The sequence below is a fragment of the Arachis duranensis genome, chromosome 2 (genome assembly GCF_000817695.3).
Source record: "Arachis duranensis cultivar V14167 chromosome 2, aradu.V14167.gnm2.J7QH, whole genome shotgun sequence".
NCBI lineage: Eukaryota > Viridiplantae > Streptophyta > Magnoliopsida > Fabales > Fabaceae > Arachis > Arachis duranensis.
Window position 1 is genome coordinate 13,567,225 of NC_029773.3, and position 16,195 is coordinate 13,583,419.

General features: G+C 32.8%; 1 protein-coding gene and 1 pseudogene across 6 annotated transcripts in view; one reads left to right on the top strand and one right to left on the bottom strand.

Annotated features, from left to right (window-relative positions):
• Positions 1 to 258: 258 nt before the first annotated feature.
• LOC107473646 (putative disease resistance protein At3g14460) overlaps positions 259 to 16,195 on the top strand; it is a 42,536-nt gene continuing 26,599 nt past the window's right edge. Inside the window, exons 1-4 of one of the 6 annotated variants that reach the window (XM_052256991.1) lie at positions 259 to 4,058; positions 4,767 to 4,873; positions 5,553 to 5,631; positions 6,288 to 6,818. In XM_052256991.1, coding sequence (XP_052112951.1) covers positions 424 to 4,044 — 3,621 coding nt within the window. In that variant the 5' untranslated portion in view covers positions 259 to 423 and the 3' untranslated portion in view covers positions 4,045 to 4,058; positions 4,767 to 4,873; positions 5,553 to 5,631; positions 6,288 to 6,818. Of the gene's footprint in view, positions 4,059 to 4,766; positions 5,091 to 5,552; positions 5,632 to 6,287; positions 6,819 to 16,195 lie in introns of those variants that run through there. The other 5 variants (XM_052256992.1, XM_052256993.1, XM_052256990.1 and 2 more) reach the window with 5 other exon arrangements.
• Positions 10,225 to 11,606, bottom strand: LOC107473649 (stemmadenine O-acetyltransferase-like; annotated as a pseudogene).

Genomic DNA, 16,195 nt, shown 5'->3' on the forward strand with positions numbered 1-16,195 from the left:
TTACACATTATTTAATTAATTTTTAAATAATATAACACTTATTAAAATATATTATAGTATAATTAATTTACTTTTCCGCGCTTCGCGCGGCTGACTCTGGTTTCCACAAAGCTCTAGTGAGTAGTGACCGTTGCTAACATTGAAACAACAACACTATTTCTATTTAATAATCTGTTGCACCTTTCAAACAAGAATTGAAAAATGAAGAGTTAGTACAAAGCCAGCTAGGAACTCCACTGCTTAGAATTATTTTAAGTTACCTCGGAGACCCATACCATGTCTTGTTGCTAAGGAATCATTGACTCCTCCTAAGCATATACTACTTGATTGAGAAAAACTTAGCAGTTCACTACATTGCAACCATTGTTCTCTTACCTTTCTCTGAAAATCCATTCACTTTGCTGTTGTTGAGATCATATCATCATGGCTGGTGCACTTGTTGGTGGAGCTTTCCTTTCTGGCTTCATTAACGTTGTCTTTGACAGGTTGCTCACAATGGATACGGTCAACCGGGTCTTGGGCAAGAAACTTGGCCCTGGCTTGGTTGAGAGGCTGAAAATTTCTCTGCATGCTGCTGAAGCTGTGCTTGATGATGCTGAGTACAAGCAACTGGGTGATGATCGTGTGAGGGATTGGCTCAACTGTCTGAGAGATGCTGTTTATGATGCTGATGACTTTCTGGACGCTGTACTCACCAAAGCCGCCACTCAAAAGGAGGTACGTTCTTTGTTGCCTAGTTTCTTCCTCAACCGACATAGGAAGATGGTAGATAACATGGAAGGGGTGGTTTCAAGAATAGAATTTCTTGTAAGGCAAAAAGATATCCTTGGTCTTCAAAAGAATAAGGATAATAACTTGTCATCATCATGGCGAGAAACCACATGTCTGATGGAAGGGAACATATATGGCAGGGAGGATGATCAACAAGCTTTGATCAAAACAATAAATGACAACAGTGAATCTCAGTTATCTGTGATTCCTATTGTTGGCATGGGTGGGGTTGGTAAAACAACCTTAGCCAAATGGACGTACAGTGTCGTGGAAGGATTTGATCTGAAAGCATGGGTCTGCATCTCTGAAACATTTGATGTTGCTGAGATTACAAAGAAAACCATTGAGGAGATTACTAAAAATTCTTGTACCCTTGGGAGTTTAAATTTGCTTCAAAATAAACTGCAGGAAATCTTGTCGGCAAAGAAGTTCTTTTTTGTTCTAGACGATGTCTGGAGCGAAGATGCCGATAAGTGGAAGCAATTTATAGCTCCTTTTCACTGTGGGGCTAAGGGTAGTTCAATTCTACTTACAACTCGTATGAAAGAGGTTGCTTCAGTAGTTCAAACATGTCCCGCTCACTTTCTTAATGAGTTGTTAGAAGAGTACTGTTGGTTATTGTTTGCAGCCAATGCATGTTTTCCGGAGTCAAACGGTAATCCAACATTAGAGGGAATCGGTAGAAAGATTGTCAAGAAGTGTAAAGGGTTGCCATTAGCTGTTGAAACACTTGGGCGCTTGTTGCGAGGAAAGGATGATGCTAAAGAATGGAATGCTGTTTTAAGGAGTGACATCTGGGAATTTTCCTTGAAAAATTGTAAAATTATTCCAGCATTGTTAATAAGCTACTTCCAGCTCCCTGCCTATTTAAAGCGTTGCTTCGTTTATTGTGCATTGTTTCCCAAAGATTACAAATTTTATAAAGATAAACTAATTTTGCTGTGGATGGCTGAAGATCTTTTAAGGCTACCAAAGAGAGGAGAGAGTTTAGATGAGGTTGGTTCTGAGTGTTTTGAAGAATTAACTTCAAGGTTTTTTTTTAAACCAACGAAGTTTCTTTATGAGAGTTACGTGATGCATGATCTCTTGCATGACTTGGCAATATTCCTTGCTGGAGACTTCTATTGTAGAATAGAAGAGCTTGGTGAACAAGAAAAGAAGAAGGTTCTCACTCGTCATTTGTCACAGTTGCCAAATGGAAGGTTAGATCATCCAATCTCAAAAGTCTTTAAGTCCATTGTGAAATCAGAATCTTTGAGGACATCTTTGTATATCAATGATTTGTTAAGCATGAAAAGCGGAGCATCAAAGTTGAAATACTTGAGAGTTTTATCCTTTTGGGGACTTGGTGCATTACCTGATTCAATAGGTAAATTGATTCATCTACGCTATTTGAATCTCTCTTGGACCTATGTGAACACATTACCAGAGTCATTATGCAACTTGTATAATCTACAAACATTAATATTGTATAAATGTTCGAAGCTGACCATGTTGCCCAATGACATGCATAAACTTGTGAATTTACGGCATCTTGATCTTAGGAGAACTTCTTTGAAAGAAATGCCTAGAGGAATAAGTAAATTGAAAATGCCTATTTTAGATTACTTTGTGGTGGGCAAGCACAAAGACAATGGAATCCAGGAATTAGGAGGACTCTCAAATCTTGAAGGATCATTTGAGATTAAGAAGTTGGAGAATGTTGCTGATGTCAGACAAGCCAGGAGTGCAAGGATGTCGGAGAAGAACCACATTGACAAGTTATTGTTGGAATGGTCTTGGGATCGTGAGATGGTTTCAAACACAGAGACCGAGAGAGACATACTCGACGGCTTGCAACCGCACACTGGCTTGAAAAAGTTGAGAATCGAGCGATATATGGGCGAAAGATTTCCAGATTGGGTGGGACACTGTTCTTACAACAAAATGACTAGTGTAACACTAGCATCTTGCAAGAATTGCTGCATGCTGCCTTCACTTGGACAACTGCCATCTCTCAAGTCCCTGCGCATTGAAGGTTTTCGTCAGCTCAAGCGTATTGGTGATGAGTTTTACAAGAGTGACAGCGATCATCATTCTTTGCCTACTGCACCGTTTCCTTCACTCGAGGAATTGGTGTTTCGTGAGATGCCATGCTGGGAGGAGTGGTACGTACCTGATCCAGAAGCTTTTCCTCAGCTTAGGAGACTTGTAATAAAATATTGTGGAATGTTAAAGGGAGATGTGCTTAACAGCATATTGTGGAGAAGGGTTTGTTGTTTGCGGGAAGATGATGAAGGAAGGTCTGATGAGATGGTAGGTGGTGGGGATGCTTTATCAATAAGGGCATGTGAATCATTCAATGCAAGGACCAATTGGTTACCCAAATCTCTGCAAAAGCTGAAAATCTTGTGGTTCCCAAAATTTGAATTCCTCGAGCACAAGTATGATTTGGTAGAGCTACGAATAAGATACAGTTGTGATTCACTGAGCTCCTTGTCGTTGGATGTCTTTCCCAATCTCAAGAATTTGGAGATAATAAAGTGTAGGAATCTGGAATCAGTGTCAATGTCAGAGGCACCACACGCTGCTTTTGAATGTATCTCCATCTATGATTGCCCTGAATTAGTGTCATTTGGAGGAGAAGGACTGGCTGCACCCAACTTGACTCATCTCACCATCTCTGATTGTCCTGAGTTAGTGTCATTTGCGGGTGAAGGACTGGCTACACCCAACTTGACTCATCTCAGCCTCATACGATGCTGGAAGTTGGAGGCATTACCACTTGACATGAAGAGTCTACTCCGAAATCTACAGTCTCTTCATATATCTGGTTGCCTAAACATTTGCAGGTTGGCAGAGGGTGGTTTGCCGCCTAACTTGAAAGAGCTTCATGTGGGATTTTGCGAGCAACAAATGAGGGATCTATCATGGATGCCCAACTTGCATGCCCTCACTCATCTCACAATTGTTGGTTGTCTTTGTGATAGCGTGACGTCATACCCAGAGGTGGGTTCACTGCCTCACCTTCCCTCCCTTACCACTCTCAAGATATGCTCCTTTCCTAATCTGGAGACATTGGAGTGCATCGAGCTTCTCCGCCTCACCTCCCTTCAACAATTGCACATTTCATTCTGCAAGAAGCTGGAGAATATGAAAGGAGAAAAGCTGCCTCCCTCTCTCTTGCTACTCAAAATTGAAGACTGTGGTTTGCTGGGAGAACACTGCAGGAACAAGCATCAACTAATCTGGCCCAAAATTTCCCACATCCCCACCGTTAAATTTTCTGAATAGAGATTTCTGAGCCGGTAATTGTCTAATCTTCATGTTTCTCATGCTACCACAATTAAATTCACAAACGCATAACTTTCCATTTCCTTCAAGAGAAAAAAGACAATTGAACTCGTATGCCAAATTGCATTCTTTTCTTTCATTTATCTGGGAACCTCTCACTTTGCAGTTGTAGTTCAAGAAATATCTTTTGTTTCTTTCACAAACTCATTGCTCTCTCTAATACTTATTAACATTCATATTCCAATAAAATCACATTTACAAAACAAGATAAGAATTAACATGAAACAAAAATTGAAGGACTGTGAACATCTTTTTTGTTGAAAAGATTCTTTTTTGTTGGTATGTTTCTCTCTTCCTCTCTATAATTTTATTTTTGCTGTTTTGCACAGAAAAAATAAAATAATAGCATGATTTGTCAAGAGAAAAGAGTTACAAAATGGTGTTTCTGTCTTTGTCAATTCTTCATGATTAGAGCCAGTTAATGTGCTGCAAGATTCATGTAGGAATAATAAAAGGAATCAGCATGCATGAGGTATATAAGCTTTCAAAATACTAGGATCAAGTTATTGTTATGTAGTCGGTTTTTTTTTTCTTACCACAGTTTGAATCATTACATAAAATGAATAGTATTAGATACCTAAAATAAACTATTTCTAATACTAAGAGAAAACATTCTATAATAATAACTATTTCTTCCTTTCTGGATTTGGATACATCATCAGACAAATTCACAAGGTGATGAAGGTATGTAGCTAATGCAGACATGATTCAAGAATATGCTTTCCACATTTAAAGATGACAATCCTGTACCTGAAATAGTCATTAGAAGGTAAAGTTCTGGTGATGCCATCAGGAGCAATTTCATTCCAATCAACTTCACTCATTGATCTTTATCTTGTTATGTGCAGTTTGTACATATATTAACCTGCAGTGGGATTCAAATTATTCAAGAAAAAGCATTGTCATAGAATATTTGATCTTTTTGGACTAAATTGAAGAGGATAGCTACAAATATACAGGGTTATTGTTATGTAAAGTCAAGGTATTATGTGTATGGAAAAATTTTTCTTTTATAACTTGTAGTATTATAACAATCAATCACTCTAGTTTCTTTATAATTTTTCTTTTATAACTTGTAGTATTCTAACCATCAAATTTTCTGAATACAGATTTCTTAGCAGGTTATTGTCTAACTTCACGGTTCTTATACCACCACAATTAAATTATACATGCATAAATTTCCTTCTCCTCAAAAGAAAATACCTCTCTCTTTCTTTAGACATTATTAACTAGTTGGACTGATATAAATTTGCATTCTTTTTTTTTTCATTCATTGGGAAACCTCTCACTTTGTAGTTGTACTCGAAAGAAATATCCTCTGTTATTCTCTGAAAAGGTCATTCTTATAAATTCAAAGACACGGGATATATATATTGTGCATCCAACATTTGAGAATTTGTTTACATACATGATAAATGAAATTTACTGTTTTCATCCATCTTCTCCAGATACATTGTTATGAAGTAAAAGTGGCAAAACTGCAGATATTTCATCATATATAAACTTATACAAATATTTTAGCTACAGGTTGGTAAATTTACCCTACTTCATTCCATTCTAGAATTTACTTTTCCTCTTCTGTTGGGAAAAAGAAAAATGTTATCAAAACTTGATTTAAGAAGAATTAGATATTAGATATATGCCCTTAATGGTAAAATTGTGTTTCTGCATTTGCCACTATTTGATGTTTGTGGCTTTATGCTGAACTAATTGGTACTGCCATGTAGTAACTTAAATTTGATTTTTAACTCTTTTTGGAATCTATAAATTGTACTTTCTGTTACGATGCTATTTACCGTCGAACATTCATAATTTTAGCAGAGAAATAAATTGAAATCCTTTAAAAATATTCGGAGTAAAATTACAACTTTCGTCAAACACTAGGGACATTTGGTATGGTTTTCCTTGTTTCCTTTTCTTCTATTATTTAATCTTCTTTTAAAGTTATTTTTACAATATAACATAACACGATGCGGTTTGCGACTTTGATCCAACATTGTGTTCATGAGGTTTCAGATAATTGCAGTACTATATGCATACCCACCAAAGAGATATACAAAATGAAAAAAAGAAAAAAGACAGACCATAGAATGATAAATTGATAATAATGCATTTTGGTTTTTGTGATGACAAACACTTAGTCATGAAATGTTTTTAATTTGTGTAACCTCTGAATTCTGCAGGAGATACAAGGAGGATTAAGCAGAGAAAGTCAAAGATTATGAAACACAAATAATCTCAGTGGCAGAAAAAGATAGGGAAACTTGAAAGCAAAACACACAACACTTGTATCAATAGAAGCTTGTTGATAGAATGCAATGAAATGTTTAGCTGCTGCATTCATTACTGAGAGAAAGGGTGAATCCTAGTGACATATACGCATTAAAAAGTCATCTCTAATTTTCCAACTACCTCTTTTTTCCCATTTGGTATTTATGCTGTGTAAACATTATTTGATCTTTGTTTGGTAAGTATTAAGCTCGAGGGAGTGTGAGCTCAAAAACACCTCATCAGAAGTTGTTTGTTTTCTTTTCATGGAAGAAGAGTCTTTGGGTTAAAGTGAAACACTGTTGTAGTTATACTAGCTTAGGTTCTTGGTGGTGTTGTTTGACTGAAATTCTATTATTTAACCTAAGGCTGAAATTTGTATGTTGGAGCTTCATTATCTATCTGTAAATAAATAAATAATAATTTATATATTACTTCCAGGGCAAGCATTTCTTATCCTAACTCCACTTTTTGTATTTTTTTGAATTTTTCTTTGACATCTACTTATTCTTCTTCTCCTAGTATATACAGTTTTTCAATGACATCTATAATAGTAAGAATAAAAATTTTTAGAATATTTATTGTGTGTGTATATATAATATATTGAATAAGCTATTTTTAATAAGAAGAATTTAAATAGCATAAAGTAAAAATCTATGTTAATAATATTTTATGTTGTAGCACAAAAACTTTTATTTTTTATATTTTTGTGCGTTTTCTTTTGACATCTACTTATTCTTCTTCTTCTAGACCTATTGCATATAGTTTTTCAATGACATCTATAGTAATAAGATAAAAAATTTTTAGAATATGTATTTTGTATGTGTGTGTGTGTATATATATATATTGAATAAGTTATTTTAAATAAAAATAATTTAAATAGCATAAAGTAAAAATATTTGTTAATATTTTTTTTAACTGACTGTGTCAAACAATGTCTTAAGTGATACAAACTCAAAATAGTGCTGAAAAATGATTAAAATTAATTCTTTGATTTAAATAGCATATTTAAATAAGTATAATGATAAAGATCTTAAAATATAATTATATGTAAAGTATTACAAAATAATAAAAGTATAAATAGTAAAAATAATAAGAGTATTTTTTTTTCATAAATTTGTTTTAAAAATACCATATATATTTTTATTTTGTACCTAATCATCTAATAGAATTATTTTTAAATAAATAGCCTCTTCTTTATTTGTTGGTGTAAATATTTTGCGTAGGCCAGCCACGAATTGTAAAACAAAGTAATAGCGGTAAGAATCTTATGTATGAATATAAGTATATTAAATAGTATGGAATTTGAATAATTTGTAACTTAAAATTTGTTGTGATAATATTATTATGACACTTTTAATATAGATGTTTATTGTATTTAATTAATTAATTGTGGGAGTTATGATTTTAATTTTTTTTATTTTTAATTTTCTAAAATTTGATTGGGTGATTTTTAAATTTTGCCAAATAAGCAAATGAGCTGACGTGGCATCATTAGAAAAATAAAGATGGCTTAAACCTAATGTACAAAGACTTTGGCATCAATCTTTATATAATGAGAATCTATTAATATATAGATAGATAGATAGATAGATAAGAATAGATGTTCTGTTGGGAAAAAGAAAAAAGTTACGAAAGCTTGATTTGAGAAGGAATTAGTTATATGCACTTAATGACAAAATAGTCTTTCTGTCTTTGTCACTATTTGATGTTTATGCTGAACTAAATGGTATTGCTATATAGCCCATATAGCAACATAAATTTGATTCTTTAACTGTTTTTCGAATCTGTAAAATGTACTTTTTGTTGCACTGCTATTTACCGTTGATCGTTAATAATTTTAGCGAAAGGATAAATTGAAATTCTTTAAAAACTTTTGGGGTAAAATTAAAACTTTGGCCAAACATTGGAGACACTTAATATGGTCTTCCTTGTTTCTTTTTCTTCTCTTGTTTAATCTTCTTTGAATGATAGGCTAACAGAAAATAAAGCTTACTGTCTTGCCTAAAATGGAAAGTGAAGCTTCAAACTACTTTAACAATCTTGTTTCTATTTTTGCCATCTTTTGCAGGCTGTTTTTACTTAGGTAGAAGAAGTTCATAGATGGTTGAGAATTCCTTGTACTGTGTATATATGAAGATGTAAACTGGATTAATGAGTTGGGAACCAGAAGTAGTGTTTTCTGTTTTGTGATTTCAGCTTCTTGCTAATTGGTATCTGTACTACTTTAAATTAATGGTGGATATGTATCATACCTACACTACTGTGGACTTGCTTCAGTTGCTTGGATTATTCAATGCTTTGCTTCAATGTTGGGACCCATGGGTGCTTGTTTGGTTATCAATGGCAGTCATGTTTGAATAAAGGACAAAGTAAGTGTGAACCTGCTAGAGGCTACGCAATTCAGATAATGCAATTCATACAATTTTTCCATGGACAGAGATGTTGGGACGACTTGAATTTAATGTTCTTCAGCTAACAAGTAAGGAGCACCACACAATCAAGAAGGGAATACAGTGCTTGAAGCTCAATTATTGGAACTTGGAAGGAGCAAAGCAATTGCACTGCATCTGCATCTGCAGCATCATTATTTTGCCATGACCCGCAACCAGCTCATTATTATAATGTATCTAACATCAAAGGCAAAATAATGATGCCAGTTTTGGGAAAAAAAGGAATGTAACGAAGAGTAAGAATTAAAGGCAAAAATGAAAATTACGTCTCTTCCAAATTGCAAAATAACTTTCAAGCACATAAAATTAGTCCAGAATCAGCAAGACACTCCCACTAATAAAGGAGACCAACTTTTTATTGAGTCAACCGTCTTTGTGTTTTTGCCATCAAATTATTGACAACTACTTCTTCACAATAAGCTTTGATACACCTACACACAGTTCAGTTACAAACCCTGCATAATCTGCATTTTCACTCTCCTTCATACCTGAATTTCTGATCACTTGTTGAGATCAAATCATGGCTGGTTCACTTGTTGGTGGAGCTTTCCTTTTTGGCTTCATTAACGTTGTCTTTGACAGGTTGCTCACAACGGATGAAATTGATACTTAAAGATTAAAAAAATATACAAGCAATTCATTTTTCATTTACATATATAGTTATATTAACAAAATACTAATCATTTTAGGAAAATCGTGTTAAAAGTCACGTTGTAGAGAAATCTCTCAAGTCAAGTAAATAAAAAAATTACAACACAAATAAAAGGCCAAAAAATTGTTGCACTCACATTAACATTGGTTAGTGAATACAAAGATACAATCTTTTTTAAAAAAAAATAAATCTATTATTTTTCTTAGTTCAAAGAATTATATTTTATATAATACATTAAATGAGACAAATATAACACAATCTTATTTTATATAACCTATTATATTATAATATTTTAGGTGATTATTCGATTAGCACAATTTCAAATACAAAAATCTACATCAATTCATAAATGGAAGAATTCGCACAATTGATTTTTGGATATTTCATAACTAATAAGTCTCTCAAAAAGTTATTTAATTATTCAATTTAACAAATATAAAAAAAAGTATCGCACGGATCTCACTCTAGTAAGAAGTACTTGACATATCACCCAAAACACTTAAAGCATCAAATGGATTCATTTTTCCTTACCATACAATAGATGGAGCTTAATAATATGCCCCATCTTATTATGAAAATTACAAGATGTTTTGACTAATACATGAAACACATTATAATAATTATTTCTCTTAAGTGCACGAGCTGAGATAAAGTACATAGGTGTTTTTTTTTTTTAATTCTTACAATATAGGTTCCACATTTTATTTAATGGCTAATGATAATAAAAAAGAGAATGAATCGATTCAAGTCTATAACCTTGAGTTATTAGACATTGCCAAAGGACTTGGATCAAGAGTAGCATAATTGAGCAATTCAGTGAATAACTCCAAATGCTTCATTTTCATCTCATCCAAGGTAACCCAAGCCTCTATACCATCTTTGAATTTGGTATCAACCAAAGTTATCATATTCATAAACACATAAGTACTCTTTAAACCAATATTACTCACCCACATAGGTTTTCCCCATCCAAAATCAGCATCATATAATCCAAAGTTACACCAACTAGTAAAACTTAATGCTTCCAATTCCTCATCCTTTATTTTACTGTCAAAAATCCTAAGACTATTTTCCATAATTGAACTTCCCTCGTCACTTTGCAATATTGCAACAAAATCTTTATCAACAAATTCAATTGAGTTCTTCAATTTACTCACCAACTCATCCAAACTCAACTCATGTTCATCCATGTGATCTGCTAGTGTGTACCACAGAAAATTCCCTATAGAATTCTCAGGACATAGAGATTTGTCCATTTTTCGACGAAGATTCACAATATGAATAATCCCACAAGGCCTTTGAGTTTCAAATTGTAACTTTGATGCAGCCATGAAACACTTCCACAAAAATGCAGAAACTATCTCGACACGTGTAGGATGATTCTTCAATGGATCTGATGAAGATTTAGCCAGAATTTGAGCCTTGAGTGTGTTGATAGCTGAATTTGTGAACAAGAATCTTCTTGTGACCCATTTTTCTTCTCTAAACAAGGAACTCCAAATTTTCTTTGATAAGTCTCTGAAATGTAAAGTACTTGTAGGGAAGAGAGAACTTGTAGAAAAATTTGGCTCTGTCAAGAGTTTTAAATTGCGGTTGATGTTGGTTTTTTCTGTCCACATCTTCAAGAAAGTGTTCATTGAATCACCATCAATGATCTTATGAGAAATGCAAAATCCGATAGCAATTCCACCACAATCAAAGACATTGACTTGAATGTTAGCCACATGAGTTCCTATAAATGTTTCAAGGGAGAATGGATTATTAATTGGAAGAAACTTGTGTAATGAATCCAAATCAGGCTTTTCTAGAAACTCTAAAATAGGACAATTCACTTTTGCTACTACAAAATTAGCACCTTCATCATTGCAATCAATGGACAAATCATCTTTGATCTTGCCACTAAGAGGGTAGAATTGTGTTAGTGTTTTAGATAATGATTGTTTAAGCAATTATAGTCTCTTGGGAAATTCAGAGAGATTGTGTGAAGAGTAGAATAGGATGACTATAGCATAAGGAACGGGAACAAGTTGATCTAAAAGGGAGTGTTTGAAGGTTCTTAGATGAGAGGGTGTGGGAGAAGAAGGCCTAATGTTTTCTCTAGAAATGATTTCAACTTTAACATCTTTCATTGTTTGGCTAAAAATAGCTTATGAAGAGATTGAGAAGAAAAATTATATTCTAGTTGTGTATTCTAATCTGGTTGGTGTGTTCTTATATATAGAGAAACTTAAAGACCACCTCATCATACATGAATATATTTTAAGGGAAAGCATAGAGAAATAATGCTTTTTTTGAACAACGTAAATAATAAATTAAAAAAGAAAAATTAATTTTAATTTTAAAATTTAAATTTTAAATTAATTAGATTTATCTATGTTTAATAAGTCTGAGATATGTCATGAAACCACTCATTCCAAATTCAAGAGCCTCTTTTTGGGTTTGTTTGATTTTGCATAGGCCTTCTTTTTTCTTTTATTTGCCTTATGCTATTTTTTCATTTTTGAGGTTCAACAAAGATCGAACTCTTGACCTTTCGAACATAAACTATGTCATAAAACCACTCATCCCAAAAACTTAAGTTGATAGAAAAAAATAACATTAATGGTTATATCTCTAATAAAATATAGTCTATTATTTATATTATTCATAATTTTTATTGTCTATTTAGCAGAATTGATATTTTAAAACATACATGTCCTTTTTTTTTCTTCAGGTATCTCTTAGAGATTTAAATTGGTGCTATAACTTAAGAACTAGCTAATTTATTATACTTATTTAAATAGATGAATAAATTGATCATTCAAGTATTTAATCAATTTAAGTTTGTTAGTATATGTATTATTTTATTAAAAACAATTTCATTCAAGTTAAGTAAGACTATTAAATTATTAAACAATACTAGAATAAATATCCGCTCAAAATGTGAAGATATATTTAGTAAATTTTCATTGTACGCAATTATCTTACGTTACCAAATTAAAAATGTATATGATGCTGCTTATAAATATAAAAATAGAAACGTGATACCAATTAACTAATGGAATAAATGATCAAACTTCATACAGTTTTACTTGGTAAAAGTATATTTATAAAAAAAATTTCCCTTTTTATGATAACATATGAGAATTGAGCTTATAATTTTAAAACATCTATAATAAATTTTACCTTTGGCGTTTTTGTTATCTTTAGTGGATGATTTTTTAAATTTATTTTAATTGTGTTACATGATTAAATGGCATTATCACCAAATAATATTATATTCTATAGATAGCATCTAGTTAATTATATGCTGAATTAAAATAAAATTTATTTATATTTATTTATAACTGATTGGAAACACAAATTTTTTTAATATTATTTAATTTGAAATCAAATACCATATAATTTTTTAAATTACTGATAAAAAAATATGCACATAGATATCCACATACACCCATTAATACATATTCCAACTATTACATCTTATTTGTCATTAATAGAATTAAAATTCAATGCCCATCTACTACCGGTGACCAATAACCGCAAATTAATTTTATTATGGAGGCAACGTTAGTGTAGGACGCGGATATGGAGAGTAGGGGAGTTATACCAGGTTGTGGTGTCAGGAAGACACTAATCGGACTGTGCGAGTTACTGAAGGGAACTCGGAGCTTCCGATTTCCTGGTCCAAAAGCAGACCATCCGATTTGCGCTTTCCCAAGCCACGTGTCGTTGAATGGATGCTCCCCACAGACGGTGCCCCTTTAACACTACCAAATCGAGTCATTGCATGCGTACAAGAGAATTTACTTTTCCTTCCTTCCCCACCCAGCAGGGACGGACCTACATCGATGGAAGAGGGGGCATTTGCCCCCACAAAGTTTAAAAGAAACAACCATTAAATGGAATCAAAGAAAAAGGAAAGTTAAACTTGAATTGTTATATATATATATATATGTAATAGGAACACATGCACCTGAATCACTATATGAATCCCATTTCCTTTTCTTTCCTTCACCGAAACCAAGGGACAAAAGAAAAAGAAAGGAAACGTGGCTTGTATATATATAACACTTTGACACCTAATGGGTTTTAGTATCACAAAATTCTCATTCAATACCCTTAGCCTTAATCACATTCATCTCTTTCATATCATCGAACCATTAAGAAAAAGAAAGAAAGAGAGAGACCGAGAGTGTGGCTGAGGAGAACCGTGAAATCTTCGAGTTTCCGGTCTCGATTTCTTGCGATCCATAGCTTTAATAAAAAAATCTAATCCGGTAAAAGTGTTCGTATCTTTCTCTTTAACGTGTTAGCGTTATTTTTGTCCGGTGAAAATCGACGGTGACGTAGCTCTCCTACCCCTTGAACTTGGCCAACTGGAGTTCTACGAGGCACGGAGGATTTCGGACGTTTTTCCTTTCAGCAGCTCGGTCAGAAAGTTTCTCCGAAATTTCGAGTATTTCGATTACGTACGAAGGTAGGGGATTTATTTTTTAAAGATAAACGTTTTTAATTTAGAATGCCTACAAAATTAATTGAATAATTGCAAATATATCTATATATATATATATATATTAATAATAGTAATGTTATTGAGTATGGATTATTGCTGTGAATGTGACTGTTTTCTGATTATTAAGAATTAGCCGAAATTTTATAAAAACTGAGGTTTTATTTGAAAAGTTATTTTAAAAAGATTTGGTTTTGAAAAAAATTAAATTATTTAAAATATATTTAGTTAAGAAAAGATTTACTCTATTTTAAAGTTTAATTTATTAAGAAAAATATAATGTTTTAAATCCAATCTTTTAAGAAGAGATTTTGTTTTAAGTAAAGATTTGAGCTCGGTTTATTAAGAAAAGGAATCTCTGCCACAGGAGAGCAGAGAACAAGGATTTAAAGAATATATTAATTAATGAAGTGTCTGCCACAAGAGAGCAGATGTGACATTGTTTGGGCCTTAGTGCCAAATGTAAAGTGGGGACGCCCACACACTGAGAACTGTTTTCCAGATGTACGCTTATTGATTTGGAAAGTCACACTGATGCGGCCTAGCCGTACGACTTAAAGTCACACTGATGCGGCCTGGCCGTACGACTTATAAGCACACTGATGCATCTGGAAAACCATATCTGGGACTTGTGCCCGATTAATGTCGGGAGCGGGTAGGCAACCGACACATGAGCTCATGGCCTGCGTTAGGGATAGACATGCATCATATTGATTGCGCATTTGTATTTGATTGCGCTTGCGTGTTTTATTACTTTGTGATTGTATTGTTTGTCTTGTTGTGACTTGCTTGTACATTGAATTGAATCTCATGCTTGCACTATTCGTTTGTGAGTGTATTAAAGTGATTACGAGTTGACATTTGACCGAGGATTAACTATGTGGCTGAGAGACAGAAAATGTGACTAGTTTTATATTTAAAATTTGTTTTGAGATTAGAAATTTAAAGAAAAGTAATTATTTATCTAAAGTAGAAATAAAAGTATTTCCAAAGGGTTAACAAAATAGTTTTATTGAGTAAAGTTAATTATTTGCATTAAATTCATTACTTTTACGGCATTCCCATTCCCTACTGAGAACGTGTGGTTGTTCTCACCCCAAAATCTTCCACCCTTTCAGTGACACAGGTTCGAAGATTCAGTTAGAAGATGCAGACGACTATTAGTTTTACTTGTGATTCCTGTTATTTTTATAGAGTTCCCTCACCCTTGTTGCTTTAAGTTTTATTTTATCTAGAGGGATAGGTATTGTATTTGAGTTTTATATTATATTTATTTGTATAGCATTTATTATTATTATTAATTGTGTGACTTTAATTACTAGTTTTCTGGTATTTTCTTATAAACTGAAACGCGATATCGACCTAAAGGCTCAATAGTAAATTTATAATAAAGGAAATCAGGTCCGTAACGCCTTACTTTTGGTACGATCATGACGTGCTAAAAGTTAGGGTGTTACATTATGGTATCAGAGCAGTTCGTCCTTGTTAGAGCCTTGGAAATGGACTGACTATGCTTCACTGCATACTCTGAGTGTTTGTCATGCAATAGGACTTGTCCTAATGACAAGAATTTGAGTTTTAGATGCATGACTGTCTATTGATTAATGCTGTTAGTCGACCGTTGCATTTCTCATGGTATTAAGTCTGGCCAACTTAATACTAATGATTCATGTATATGGAAACACTAATGGATTATCATAGGCGAGATAGAAGTAATAGGTAATGTGAATCATGGGGTTTGAGAACGTTAGAAGTAAAGTTTTAGGAAAACATATACTCCTTATTCGTGCTAAAGTATTTTGAAGTCATCTCTTCCTTGATTGCTTGCAGAGAAATTTTTGTTTCGAATTTTTTTCTTGAGATATGTTTTGAATAACTCCCGATCATATCTTGTCATTTATCAGATATGGTTTTTTTCACATTTGCAAACTGAACATGCCACACCTCTCCATTTTTTTTCTTCGATATTTTTGAAAATAGAGTTGATATGAATTTTTTTTCATCTTATATCAATTTTCGAGGACGAAAATTTTTGTAAGGTAGATAGGATATAACAACCCGAATTTTTAAAATTAAACTTTATACTTTGAATTTAAAAAAAAATTAATTTAATTATGACTTATTCTATTATTTTAAATTATCTATTAGAAACTATATTGTCTAAATTGATTATTATTATTATTATTATTATTATTATTATTATTATTATTATTATTATTATTATTA